General features: G+C 40.7%; 1 protein-coding gene across 1 annotated transcript in view; it reads right to left on the bottom strand.

Moving 5' to 3' along the window:
* LOC143289157 (uncharacterized) overlaps window positions 1-15,730 on the bottom strand; it is a 112,378-nt gene that overhangs the window by 52,994 nt on the left and 43,654 nt on the right. The window contains exons 5-9 of the mRNA XM_076598058.1: window positions 5,781-5,825; window positions 3,834-3,896; window positions 2,514-2,636; window positions 1,807-1,842; window positions 316-378 (exon numbers count right to left, since the gene is read on the bottom strand). Of these exons, the coding sequence (XP_076454173.1) occupies window positions 316-378; window positions 1,807-1,842; window positions 2,514-2,636; window positions 3,834-3,896; window positions 5,781-5,825 (330 nt within the window). The remainder of the gene's footprint in view (window positions 1-315; window positions 379-1,806; window positions 1,843-2,513; window positions 2,637-3,833; window positions 3,897-5,780; window positions 5,826-15,730) is intronic.

Genomic DNA, 15,730 nt, shown 5'->3' with positions numbered 1-15,730 from the left:
ATATCCCGGCATCAACCAGGTTCAAGATATACAGATACTTGCAGTGTTGGTCAGGAAATTAGAGCAACACACCCAAAGACGCATCCATTAAGTGGATGATACTGGACTGTGTGATCCCAGTCTTCCCATTTAAGCCCACAGCACACTCAACTCTGGGTAGGAGCCTGCTGCGGGCTGAAAAACCCTGGGATTCAAACCCACGTCCTCCCAGCCGTCAGTCAGCCACACTAACCACTTTGCCATGGTGACTGGTTGAGAGAGAGAGAGAGAGAGAGCGAAAGAGGGAGAGAGACAGAGAGAAAATAAAGTACTCACAGGAATACCGGGAAGGCCAGGTTCACCTTTGGGTCCAAGGGGGCCATCACCTCCTGGGGGTCCCTGAAAACATGGTCAATGTTAAACGTCCAGGGTGTTAGAACATTATTCATCAAGGCAGGTAAGACCTCCAACACTCAAGTGTGATGATACCTTATCAATGAAACACATGAATTATGAAACGGAGAAACATGAACACTGTAAAGCATTCAACTTGTGAAAGGACATTTTTAATCATTCAGTTGAGACCTTGACCTTTCACCTCTATTCTCAACTTTTAAAAGTGTTTATTCTAAATGAATCATAATCAATCATTGTATTCGATTGATGAAAACTGAATAAAACCCCAAACTCTATCATACTTCTACATTTTTTTTCTCAATATGCCATGTTAAGACCTTGAACTCTGATCCCTGACCTTGAATATCTACTGGGTTTTGTTCTCACCATGACAAATTGCTGTCCAAAGTCTTGGTGAATACTGTATGCAGGACCTTATCTTTTTGTTCCTTCATGTTTTTCCTATTATCATATGCCATGATGTGACCTTGACTTTTGAATCCCACAGGTGTGAACACATATGCAGAAGAACAGACAGGCAGGTTAAAGATCCAGTAATCTATGTAAGAATTCACCTAGAAATGGAGTTGATCTTAAAACTGCAGGGTGGAAATTATTGTAAAAGTATACATCTGACTCTACAAATTAATAGAAGTGTGACTTGCATGAAAATAAGGCTTCCAATAACAGAAAAACATAGAAAAACAATACAAATGAAACAGATTTAGTGTTTGTGTCAAATGGTTACATTTCAAACTGATGTTATTCCATTACAAATGAAAACAAGCACCGTTTCTCACAGAGAGGTGATTTTGTGGGCGTAAAAATGTAGAACTTACAGCTAGCACATACTGAGAACAATCTGAAATTGAAATGTACAGAAAAAAAAAAACACGCAGGTAAGTGAGAAAAATAACTAAATAAATACTAACTGAGTGAAAGGTCAAGGAGAAGAGGTGGGAGTAGAACAGAGAGACAGAGTAACATCATCATCATTGTTGCTTAAAGCTCAGCAGATCATGAGGGGCCACATCAGAACTGCCAACACTGACAGATTTACAGAACAGGAAATGGGAGAAATATTTTATGAATGTTACATAACACGAAAGCTAATATGTGGGTGATATGACACAATACAATGTGATGTGCCAAGTTACACTACAAGAATGTATGTAAAAATGTGAAAATATGTGTATTATGTGTCTGTCTGTACTTCTATGCTTGTAAGTTTTTGGCCTTTAAAAAATTGAATCAATACTTGCAGTGAGATGAATCCTGTTTCATTCGCTTAACAATCTGAATCTTATGTGTAACAAACATAGATGTAAAAATGTTTACTGAACCAAAAAGAAAAGGGAAAAATAATGTTCAAGGAAACAAATAAATAAAAGAAAAAAAAGAAAAATAGAACAGATGATAATTCACACTCACAGGCTGTCCTGGATATCCAGCTGGCCCGGGTTCACCCTGAAAGAAAAATTATTTTTATCAAATCAAACCCTGTTGCTTATTGCCCAGCCAGTCGCAAAGTGGCCATTTCTGGGCTGACCACCTGTCAGTTCTTAAATCAGTTGAAAAGAAACCACAATAATGCTAAAAAGTCAATCAAAATAATGTTAAAAGGACCATGCCTCATTCAGTCCTTGTTGAATTAAAATCAAGTTAAAAGCACTAAACATAACATCTTTTTGTCTCTCATTATTCTTCATGAAATAACAAAAACAAACATGTGAAAAAGACAGCAAGATATTGTGTAATACATCATTTCCCATCAGCAAATGAATTTGATCTTCTTAGTGTTCTGCTATTTTCACCCCCAAACACTTGCTTATTGCATTTACATCTTCCATCCTAAGAAAATAAGTAATCTAAAGACAAAAACAAAACAAAAACAAAAACAAAGAAAGGACTCTAAAACTGGTACAAGAAAAAGAACAACCCAGTCTAATACTATGTTACATCGTATGTACTGATCCCAATCTTTTCTCTTGCTTTCATTTATTTATTTATCTATTTCTTTCTCTCTTCCTTTTTTGTCTGCCTCATCATAGCTGTATGCGCATGAAGAAAACACATACAGAAGAACCTGACTGGTAAAGGAAACACAATGTCGTAACACTGAAGAGAGTTGTTATCACCTTTTGTCCTTTCACATTGGGAAATCCTTGAACAGCGTCACCTTTGGCACCTTTTGGACCAGGTATACCTGGCTGGCCCTCCAGACCAGGTAAACCAGGCAAGCCTGGGGCACCTGGGTCTCCCTGAAAGGAAGGGGGGAAGGATAAGTAAAGGTACTGAAAGAACTGGTGTGTGTGTGTGTGTGTGTGTGTGTGTGCGAGCATGTGTGTGTGTGTTGGTATCATATGTATGTGTGTGGATGGAAGCACATTATCTGACAAAGTCTCACATTACAGCACAAAGTACTCTTTTTCAATAACTTACAAATCATCACTTTTTTATATATAATTTTTTGCCATCATTTGAAGGAAGAGCACATTTCTGCACATATACTGTAAACTGCACTCCAACAACTATTACCTTTTGTGGGAAACAAGAGCAGTCAGTATGCAGAACTTTTTTGGGGGGAGGGATGGGAGGGAGGGGAGGATGTCTGCAAAAACTGTAGAGCTAGTGTTATGTGCCTGAAAGATTCAGAAGCTGCTTCATTTACAGAAGCTACAGCTTTGTAAGGCTTTCTCTGCCACCTTCTGTAAACTTTGGCTCCAGCTCAAGTTTACTGTTTATTACTCAGCTGTCATCTTGAAAATTCAGGGGTGGTTAAGACAGAGAGACAGGCAAACACACTCATACAGAATGTAAGACAGAGAGATGGGAAAGACGAGAGACAGAGAGAAAGAGACTGCACATTTTAGCACAGTTGGGTTAGGAAGCAATGTAAACAAAATCCATGAATTGCAAACAGAAGGAAGGACTGAAAGAACAAGAAGCAGATGAACTACAAATGGAAATGTGAGTGTGTGTGTGTGTGTGTGTGTGTGTGTGTGTGTGTGTGTGTGTGTGTGTGCATGCACACATGAGCACAAGCTTGCATGCTTGTGTGCGAAAAGAAGGGAGGGTAAAACAGAGAGACAGATGGACAGACGAACAGAGAGAGAGAGGCTGTGAAAGAACCTTTATATGAATGTGTACACTGCATGTATGAACAACCAGAAAACTATATATACACCCAGGGTTTTTTTCTATGACTAAGCTAAAATGGGCTGTATACACTTTGATTCTAATCACACACACACGCACACGCACACACAATTACACATCTTGATTCGTATAACTCACATACACACTCATGCACACACTCACGCACACACACACACAATCATATATCTTGATTCAAATAACGTACATACACACAATTATACATCTTGATTCTTATAACACACACACGCACACACATGTGCTATGAATGCACACACACACACACACACACACAGACTCACCTGTGTACCATTGCAGCCGTCCAGACCAGGTTGACCTCTAGGGCCAGCAGGACCAGGAAAACCCTGCCAGTAAAGAACATTAACAGTTGACAATGAGCTGTGTGTGTGTGTGTGTGTGTGTGTGTGAGCACGCATGCGTGCGTGCGTGCGTGTGTGTGGTGTGTTGTGTTGTGTTGTGTTGTGTTGAGTTGTGCTGCGATGTCCTGTTGGAATTGCATTCTGTTTAATAATTTTTTTGTCACCACAGAATTCTCTGTGTGAAATTCAGGCTTCTCTCTCTTGGGAGTGTGCAATGCCACAGTGTAGTGGCACCCCCCTCCCCCACTTCAACTTCTCCTGTCTGCAAGTGTAGTTTTTTCACAATTAAAGTGGATTTTTCTAAAAGGTTTTGCAAAGGACAGCCCTTTTGCTGCCGTGGGTTCTTTTATCTGCACTAAATGTGTGCTACAAATGGGACCTTGGGTTATTACCTCATCTGAATGACTAGCATCCAGACCAACACTCAAGGTCCAGCAGTGTAGGGGGACAAAATTCTGGTAAATGAGGAATTTGATCCCACACACTTATATTCTCTTGTTTCCTAGTCAGACGCATTACCACTAGGCCACCACTCCATATGTACTTGCATGGTTCATGTGTGTGTGTGTGTGTGTGTGTGTGTGTGTGTGTGTGTGTGTGTGTACGCCTGTTACACAAGGATGCTTGTGTATATCTAAACATGCTAATGTTGCCAACAGGCTACATTTTATCCTGTGGTGTATGCATTCTTAGAATGATATTAACATGTTGTTGTTGTTTTTTTAAACGTTTATGATATTGTCAACAGATCAAGTTCCCTCCAGCTAATCTGCTTATCAAACACAGAAAATTTTAAAGAGTAAGTTTTGTCACATTACTGTCCCACCCTTTGTTTTTTGTGACAATAAATGAACTTTTAATATTCTATTCCATAGAACTGAAGAGTGGAATACATACATACATACATACAAAGATACATTCACACAAGAAAGTGTAAAATGACAGTCAAAGAGTTACAGCAATACTCTGATAAGAAGTATGTCAAGATGCATATAATGTATCTATATCTATAAATCAATATCTATCAAAACCAATAACAAAAATATTTCAGAGTGTAACAGCCTAAAGATGTCTTCAACACAACAAGTGTACAATTGCGTGCGTGCGTGCGTGCGTGCGTGTGTGTTATCTAATCAGTAATGTCAACTAAAGAAATCAAAGAAAGAAAGAAACAAAGAGATGATGAGAATACACTAACAGTCTGCATGTGCTTTCTAATGCAGATTATATTCATGATTATTTTGATACAAATGCATCACAAGGACAACATTGTGCGAAAAAACATCACAGCCACTATCAGTTTCATGTTCTCACGCCTCTCTTTTTCATCTTTAGACCCTTTTTCTTCAGCCTGTCTGCTGCATCTACTGACTCATCCAAATCCCTCCGAAAAACTTAAAAAGAAAGCAACCAACATTTGAGACATCCAATACTTTAAAACAACAACATCAGCAGTGAAAACAAAAAAAAACCCCAACTTTTGTTGAAAGAGAGAGAGAGAGGGAGAGAGAGAGAGAGGTGGTAAACACTAAAATAGGACAACCCCCCAAAAAATAATGGCGAAAAATGCACTCTGTTAGACAAAGAGACAGGAACAGAGAGACAACAGAGAGGTGTTTGTTTTGTCATTTGTTGGGTAATATGATTCTCTCTCTCTCTTTCTCTCTCTGTGTGTTAGACAGAGTATGTGCATGTGCATGTGTGTGTGTGTCTCTGTATTTGTGTGAGTATGTGTATATGTGTGATGTGTATCAAAGTGTATGTCTGTATCAGTGTATGTGTATGTACTTGATGCTCATGTTGTATGTATGTTTCAGACAGATTATGGAGGAGAACATCAAACAGTGAGGCAACACACAACATACTTACAGGAATGCCATTGATACCAGGAAAGCCAGGCGCACCCATTTTGCCCTGTCAAACACAGATCAGAAAACACTGTTCATCATGTGGAAAGAACACTAGAAACGAACACCCAATTCATCAAAATCACAAGCAGATATGCATGTCCTTAACTACTGCTACAAAGTGATGCCATTACAGGAGTGAAAACATAAACACACAATTGTATGGGCATGACATGCATGATACATCTGCATTTTTCAAAACCGATATGAAAATCAACTTATAGTGTTCACTTTCTTCTTTTAACATTACTTTAGTTGTAATTGTTGTTGACCGTTTAAACATTCATGCCAGTCAGTGTACGAGTGCGCACAAGCACTTACATATACATGCATATGATTATATCTGAATTCCTGCTGTATTTGTGCTTGTATGTGATTTCAAAATTATGTTTGCACTTGTGTACTATTCCCCCCACCCCCACACCCCTTCCCACTTCCTCCTCGCAACCAATATTCCTTGTGATCCCTGTACAGTTGAATATAAAGACACATTCTGTTCTATTCTATCTTATTTCAACAAAGCCCACCACTCAATGAAACATTATAAATCGTATAATGAATGCATGAATCAATGAATGCATCTATCAGTCAATAAACTTTATAAAAAAAAAAATAATAATAAAATAAAAAAAAGTGTGAAGAACCAGATGTGTGTAAGAGACAGATCTAAAGAGACAAACAAGCATAATAATAATAATAATAATAACAATTATAACAATAATAACAGATGTGTTTACATAGCACTAAATCTTGCGCTGAAAGTGAAACAAACCACAGCACTTTCGCATTCAACTTTCACATGCATGAGAGGGATGAAGGACAAAAATCTATAAGATCAATACATGTAGACAGATGGATAGAGAAACTATGGACAGAAAAAGGAAAGGCATAAACAGACAAACAGTGAGAGTGGTCACAGAGTCACACAGACAAGATTCAAGATTCAAAAACTCAAACATAAAGATTTTAGGCATCACCTAGTCTTCCAACCTGTCCTTGTGACAATAACAATAACAACATTAACAATAATAACACAACAACAATTATTTTGTTAACACTGCTACATCTACTGCTACTACTACAAATGATAATCATCATTATTATCATCATCAACAATAATAACAAGAAATGAATAATAATAGATGTGTTTACATAGCACTAAATCTTGCGCTGAAAGTGAAACAAATCACAGCCCTTTCGCACTCAACTTTCTAAATATATACAGAGATATAGACAGAGAAAGAGAGACAAATGGGATGGAGAAAGAGCAGGGAGGAGTGAAGAGCAGTGTACAAGAAGAAAGGGCAGAAGGAAAGGAACAGTTTTCTCTTCTTAACAGGTATTAAAGGCAGATACATGGGTGATAAAGAGAGAATGTAAATAAGAATAGGACTGTTTCATTAATTAATCAATCAATCAATCAATCAACTGATTTGATAAATAATATTTTTTCATCCATTCCAACCCTCAAAAGGAAAAAAAAGAATCCAGAAAAACTAGCAATTAATGAATCAACTGATCAATTAATCAATTAGATGAATTAATAAATTAATTATATTTTTCTTTTTCATCCAACCCACAAAACAAAAGAAAAACAAAAGTATCCAGGAAAAGAATGAAAACAGAAAAAAAGAAAGAAGGAAAGAAGGAAAGAAAGAAACAAACTAACAAAAGAGAGAAACAAATACACAATTATTTCTAAACAGAACAGTTCAGAAGAAGCAAAGCAAGACCACGCCCCCCAGTGATATTCAACCTTCTGAACAGGAGAAACAAAAGTTTGATTCAATCAACCCCACCCCCTCATACCCCAACCTTCCCTCTATCTCCCTCCCTTTTTCACTCAACTTCCAACCCTATCTTCTTCTCTGGAACTAAGCCAAGGGTTTGAAATAGTGTTAACGGTTGCTGTTATTGTTGGCGGCAGTAATGGGTGTGTTTGTGTGTGTGTGTGTGTGAGGGAGGGGTGGGGGGGTGTTCGTGTGTGTGTGTGTGTGTGTGTGTGTGTGTGTGTGTGTGTGAGAGAGAGAGAGAGAGTGAGAGAGAGTAAATTGAATATATTTTATTTTCTGAAGGTAATAGAGTAGGCAAGACCACGCTTTTTTTTCTTTTCTTTTTTCATCCAGCCCTCGAAGGAGAAACAGCAAAATAGGACAAAGTGAGGAAATTACTGTTATAAGTCATGGTTAAATGAATGACACAGAGAGAGAGAGAGAGAAGGAGGGAGGGGGGGAGGAAAGGAGAAAAACGATACGAAACAAAATTTCATTTAACCAAGGTTTTCAGATGAACATTTACATATATATGCTTTTTTCCTACCCAACCCTGGGGTGTCAAATTCTCTTATAACACGATACAAAACAAAATGGAACACTTCAAAACACGTTAGTGGTCTAGGGCTTCGAATAAAAACCGGACTGAACTTGAAAACGTCTGGCAAACATCGAAACTCCACCTCTTCCTCCCCACCACCCCATAATATAGTTCTCTGTGTGTGTGTGTGTGTGTGTGTGTGTGCCGAAACAAACCAGCAGAATGACAGACATGGAGCGACAGGCTGACATCACACTCAGTAAAAACGTACCGACACGCCTTCAACCGTTAACATTTCATGCAATGCATTACCGCGCGTCAACAGTCGTTAAATAAAAAAATATATAATTTTTTTTTAAAAAAAAAAAAGATTGCACACCTTTTGAAAATGGCATGACCACTTTTCCAATTCTATGCTGCGCGGAGTCAGTTACCAATCTTCCGCACAGACCCAGATCACTCTGAAACGAAGTGTCTCGATCTGGACTCATTATATGTCCTGTGTAAATCTGTACACCATGGTAATTAGGGTTAACCTCTTGACTGCTGAAAAGAAAAGCAGTCAGGCACACGAAGAAGAAGAAGTCCAAATAAAGGTCCAAATAAAGAACAGTGACTGACAACCTGTTCAATCTTATCTCCACAAAGTGACAACCTGGCCTCCACTGATAAGCATTGTACTCGTCAGCAGCAGGACCTAAAAGATCATGTCGTACTAACGCTTTATATATATATATATATATATATATATATATATATATATATATAATGTTCTAATCGGAGTCTCGTCGATGATAAATCATGGCTTGTTTTATGGCTTATTTCGGCTGGTCATCCAGATCCATATCTAGTAGATAATTACTCCAATTCCCAATTCCTTAAAATCACACCCAAGACTTACTCTTTGAATAAAGAAACAGATTTGACGGATTGACTAATAAAGTTTTATGTTAGCTAATAAAAAAAAATTCTTTGTCATCTCCCCCCTCCCCTTCGACCCCCCTTCCCAACCTTCTCCCTCACACAGTTTCATTTTGCTTTACGACTGCTACACTCCCACCCCCACCCTCCCACAAACATTTGCTTTACGACTGCTACACTCCCACCCCCACCCTCCCACAAACACGAACTTCCACCCCATCCATCTCAGTTTCCCTCCCCAGCGATTCCAGCCATGACGTACTGTTTCTGGCTGCACATGATGAGCACATTACATTGGGGATGGATAAAATGTGGAGGCAGCCTGTTCTGATAGAGGAAGGACTCAGTGGCGCGCGCGCGCGCGCACGCACACACACACACACACACACACACACGTCAGGGGCCCTGCTGATTATATCAGCGAGGCAAAGTTATGAGGTGGCGGGTGTGTCTGGTGCCTGCCTCGCAGGTTTACGTAACTCGGCAACGGGAGGGGTGTCAGTGGAGAAGAGGGGGAAGATTTATTCAACATACTGTCAACCACTCCCCCTTGCAAGCCACGGGAACTTTCAGGGCGGAGGCAGGCTGCTGCTCTCATGCCCCTGCTGAATGTTCATCAACAACAGAAGACAAGCGCACACGCACACACACACACACACACACACACACACGCACGCACGCACGCACGCACACAAACAAACTCACTCGTATAAACAATGCCTCACACACATTCACACTACACAGTGACACACAAAGACACAATTAACACACAAATACAGACAGACACAACTTGAGAATCAAGACTATTCAATACTTTGACCCCTGTTGGGACAAGATGTAAACTGTGTAGCAGCATCACATGCATACACGCGCGCGCACGCGCACTCACATAATTATGGTTCACACACTGACACAAACAATTTCTCAGTCACAAACAGTAGCAAACTGAGGAACACGCATACACAGACACAGACACACGCCAACACACAGACAGACACAAACACAGATACAGACACGGGCGCGAATCCAGATAATCTAATCCTCTGGTCCCTGAGAATAGACAGTAGCAATGTGAGCATTCCATAAATAACTTTCGAGTTGAAGTAAATAAACAATAAAATCTGAGAACACTAACACAGTACGAAGTCGCTGATAAAATAAAAAAAACAAAATAAAAGACGCCAGGTAACAACATTTCCCATCTACATGACCACCCTCTCCACACAAACACTTTCACATACACACACACGCAAATTTATACACTCGCGCTGACGCACACACACCACACTATCGCACGCAGTCGCTCACGCGCACACGCACACATCAGGCAATCACACACACACACACATGTGCATTTTGCTGTTGTTGTTGCTCTTCATCTGCTTGTTTCCTCTCCACCCCCCCCCCCCCCCCCTCGCTATTTTTTCTTCTATTTCTTCTTTCTTTTCCCTTCTCTTTAATTTTTTTTTAATTATTATTTTCATTGATGGCTTGATGTAAAAAAAAAAAAAAAAAAAAAAAAGCAATTGTTGCTTATTCAATTTACCATCATGAAATAAACTCTTGACTTGACTTCACACACACACACACACACACAACCATGCATAATGTTATATACACACATGGATACATCACAGACAGACGGACAAGCAGAGTACACAAGACACTTTGAGATGTTACCCCCTCCACTTAGGAGTCCTCACTCGAAGAGTCACTGGTTGGTTGTCGAAACCTGGGTCTGTGCAAATGGTTTCCCCTTCCATTTCGCAGTGTTGTCAGTCTATCATTTTTTTCTGTTTAAAAAAAAAAAAAAAAAAAAGTCTGAAAACCTCAGCAGTTCATCGGCGGGTTGTTTTATCAAAGCCATTGGATCTTGTGACATCAGTGTGTATCTGACGTCTCGTATCTTGCGATAACATCTCATTTCCATGGCCTGAATTCTTCCTTGCAATTACACAGTGATGGTTCATGAATCGCATGCATACAGTAAGATGGAATGTACGAGTGTGCACAGGAACCTGACCTTGTTCATGAAGGTGGTGGTGTCCTTCCATACAGGTTTCAGTTTGGACAGCGCTGATATTACTGTCTTTGCTATCCTTGAGAGTTTCTGGTTTGGATCAATCTTTGCTAATTACACCTTTCCAGGTAAACATAACTGTTGAACAGTTCCAGGCTTCAGTCCATGAACAAGGATCATTCTTTGCTAATTACACCTTTCCAGGTAAACATAACTGTTGAACAGTTCCAGGCTTCAGTCCATTAACAGCTAAATCAGCAGTGATGGTGGTGTGGCTGGCCATCAACGCGGTCTTTTCGGCGCTGATTTCCATGATATACATTGTGGATGATTCACAGTCTAACTAGCTTGGCGGTTTCATGGTCGCTGCCCTAGCACTATGCCATCGACATCATCTGCTCATGATGATGATTCTTCCATTAATGCTGATTGTGTTGTTATGATTTTCAAGAGCGTCAGTGATGATAATGTTCCAGGAATAATGTTGAGCGGTGTGGGAGACGCCTGACAAACTCCAACCGAAGAATGAACTACTCTCCATTAGCACCCTGTCACCCTGTATCAGTACAACACTGGTCGCTTTGGAAACTTTAGAGTTTTTGTTACATTGCAAACACGACAGAAACACCACATCTGCAATGGAGTGTGTGTGTGTGTGTGTGTGTGTGTGTGTGTGTGTGTGTGTGTGTGTGTGTGTGTGTGTGTGTGTGAGAGAGAGAGAGAGAGAGAGAGAGAGGTTTCCCCCCTCCACTGAATCTTCCTGCAGTGTGTGTGCTTTTGAGTCTCTCTCTCTCTGTGTGTGTGTGTGTGTGTGTGTGTGTGTGTGTGTGTGTGTGTGTGCCCGCGCGCGCGTTCGTGTGCAGGGCATATTTTGTGTCTTTTTTTCTCCTTTCTTTTTCCTGCGATCATGCATTTCTGCAATTTGTAGTATGATATTGGGATATATAATTTATGTTTTCACCTTTATATCCTCATGTGCTCTTGTGTGGTATAATGCATGTGAGGCGCTTGAAGCACATCTTATGAGGAGAGTTTGCGCCATATTTGTACAATATCCGCGTGTGTGGGGTGGGTGGGGGTGGGGGTGGGGGGGTTGCGGGTGTGTGCTGATTATCTGGTTGCGGTTTTCCGCAATTTATCTTTATTCTTATCTTATCTGTCTATTATAATCAATGTGCAGTATAGTAGGCTATGTTTATAATTATATTCAAATAATGTTTCTTAATTATTTCTGTTTTTACATTAAGAATACTAGTTATTACCTGCAGTGTGTGGATGTATGTATGAAACGGTGTATGTGATATATATATATATATATATATATATATATATATATATATATATATATTTTTTTTTTTTTTTTTTTTTACATTTGTATCTTCGTAATATTCGTAAAAGCTGTTGTTGACTTTTACAGTTACATGTTGTTTACTTGTCTATGTTGTGATAATGCACCTGACCAAATTTCTCCAGTTGGAGATAATAAAGTTATTCTTATCTTATCGTATCTTATGTTGATGCTACGTAAAGTGTGTAAATGTCAGTGTGTGCGTGTGTATGTGCGCGCGCACGCGCGCGTGTGTGTGTGTGCGGGCGCGCGCGTACGTGCGTGTGTGTGAAAATACGCTATTGTGTGGACATGGAAACCGGAAGTACAGATGGACCCACAACCTCTCTCTTCTCACTCAGACAGGTAAACAATAGAAACCTCATATAAACCTTATGAATAAATCTCTCTCTCTCTCTCTCTCTCTCTGTCTCTCCGGGGCTGGAAAAACATCACGTATGCTTAATATATTACTTTTTAAAAAACAAGTTCATTCATACTCCCTCCTTGTCTCAATGTCTTTCTATTCATACATATCCAGCTGTCTCAAGCTAACCACGCTCGTGATGTGTTTCAATAAGGTAAAAAGTGAAAAACGCTGCCTAACCTTTTCAACGGCTTCATCAAACTTAAGCCTTGTAAGTTCTTGGGGCTAATTTACAAGAAACGAAAAGAGAGGAAAATCAGAACGATTTTTTTTTTCAAGTTTCGGGGGGTGAGGGGTGGTGGTGGTGAGAATATCATAATTACACTGATTAATACTCAGTGTTGTCATCACTTCCTCAGAAATAGCAATGTCTTGTTTACGCCAAAAGATTCATCTTTAGTCTTCAACACGACTACAGAGGCATACAATCAAGTGAGTGCACGCACGCATGCACATACATTCAGACACTGATACGAACGTGCGCGCGCGCACACACACACATTGCCATACACACACGCATATAGACATACACACAAAAAGACCAGCAAAGGAAAGTTACAGAGCATGTGCTCGTAACGAATATCATAAACACACACCTGAATACACAAACACACAAACTGATTCTCTCTCTCTCTCTCTCTCTCTCTCTCTCGACCTCACAAGCAAGCCCCAAGTTTCTGGCAGAAAAATGATAGACTCCTGTATTTACTTAGTGAACCACAAAATGTCGCAGATATCTTAGCAGTTCACGGCAGTGCCAACAGCAACGGGTCAATGTGTTCCAGACTCAGTTGCCCAAAATGTTCACTGAAAAATCTGCTGCTTTGCGGCCATTCCGCTGCGCGCATGCTCAAGAGAGAGAGAGGGAGAGAGAGGCAGGCAGACAGAGTCAGAGACAGAGAGAGAAAGATGGACAGACAGACATAGAGAGAGAGATAAACAGACTGAGAAAGACACAGGGGCAGGGACAGAGACAGAGATACAAACAGAGAGAGAGAGAGAGAGAGAGTTATCAAGACCAGATGATTCAGCTTAGCACCATGCCTCCCCCCCCCCCACCTCCCCCTTTTTTTTCTTTCTTTTTTTAACAACGGAATTTTGTGCACTTCTGTGCAGGGTAGGAAACCGAAACTTCACCCCTACTCCTCTTCTCCCTACCCCCTCTCTCTCTTTCCTTCATCGCCTCCCACAAAGGTGTTTTTCCCCCCTTCTTTTCCTTGCAGCGTTTCAAAATAGTCTTTCACGGCAATGGCAGCAGAGCAGAGGCGGGCTGAGAAGAGAGGGGTTGGGAGAGGGGAGTGGGGGGGCTGTGCGAACAATGAATAAATGCATATACAGTCTTCACAAAAAGTCAAGGACCACTTCATAAAAGCAAGTACATTTAAAAAAGAAAAACCAGAGATGATTTGAATTATGCAGTCTGCATAATCATGGTCTACTTCTGGCTTCTCACTGAATACACTGACGGTTGTTTCCGGCAGGCATAATGTGCACCATGATCACCTTGAAAAATGCGTTTGAAAATTCAGCCAAAACCATACTGTTATGAAATGGTGTACAAACGATAGCTGTGGATTGCCGTTGTTTAAAAAAAAAAAAAAAAAAAAAATATATATATATATATATATATATATATGGAAATGCACGTGCAAGAATGCACCTCTGGTTAATCAAGAGCGGCGCTCATTTCATTGGCTGTACACACCACTTTTTGCCGGAAATTCAGCAACATTTCACCAATGATGCACCCAACAAGAAAACTGTGCAAGTTCTCAAGTGTCCTTGCTTTCTGTAAACTCTGTATATCCGTACACATACAGACAACCCAGGATGGAACACAGTAAGAGAATGAATAATTAAAAAGAAATGAGGAGAAAAAAAAATCAAACTCGTAGCAATGCTGGCATGGATGTATCTATATATATCATACTGTATCCATAACGATATGTACATGAGTCACCGCCTGTGTGGGGATAATGTATGCAAATGTGCAAATGTGAGTGAATGAATGTGTGTGCGTGCGTACAGCTGTGTGTGAGTGTGTGTGCGCGCATATCTGCATGTGACTATAATTCAGTGGTTGGAACCTAGCAGAGAGAGAGACACAGAGAGAGAGAGAGAGCGGGAGAGGGAGAGAGAGAGGGGGGGGGTGAGGGGGCTGGAAGACAGAGACTGACAAAACAGCGACAGACAGGCAGGCAGACACATAGATGGGGGTGGGGGTGTGGGGGGTGGATGGGGCATGGCTGGGGGGCTGCAGAAGCAGGCAGGCAGGCAAACACTTCACATCGTAAACCCGACAGATTCTGTGGAAATTTCTGCGCGGACCAACAATCACGTTCATTAAAAAAAATAAAGATCCCCCCCCCCCCCCTTTTTTTTTTTTTTTTTAAAGCCATGAATAAATCCAGTTAAGATGTTATGCCTGTTTTGCAGCCTGGCTGCGTCAGCGCATTCCTGAAAGCAACAAGAGCGTAAAAATGCACAGCAGAGAGAGAGAGAGGGAGACAGACAGACAGACATACAGAGCCAAAGAGAAAGAGGGAGACAAAGAGAGAGAGACAAACTGACAGAAGAGACAGAGAAGGAAGGGGGGATGGACGCAGACAGACAATGCGACGTCGAGAACTGGTCTGGAATGTAATGGAAGCCACAGGTGTCAGAACCAGAAAATGACCCACGCAGTCGGCCCCGGCCCTGTCTATACTGTTCCCTCGTTTGTTTACACTCTTTCGCTAAACGGTACAAGGACCGGTGCCACTGGTCAGTAATCTGAAGGTCATCTCCCCCACCCCCGCCTCCAACCACCTCCCTATCATCTCTCTTACGATCCCTCTGTCAGAAAGAGGCAGGGAGGGAGGGAGGGAGGGAGAGAGAGAGAGAGAGAGAGTGTAAGGAGAAAGA

Source organism: Babylonia areolata, chromosome 13, assembly GCF_041734735.1.
Source record: "Babylonia areolata isolate BAREFJ2019XMU chromosome 13, ASM4173473v1, whole genome shotgun sequence".
Classification (NCBI taxonomy): domain Eukaryota; kingdom Metazoa; phylum Mollusca; class Gastropoda; order Neogastropoda; family Buccinidae; genus Babylonia; species Babylonia areolata.
Note: the sequence above shows the minus strand (reverse complement) of the source record. Positions and strands in the feature narration are given on the sequence as shown.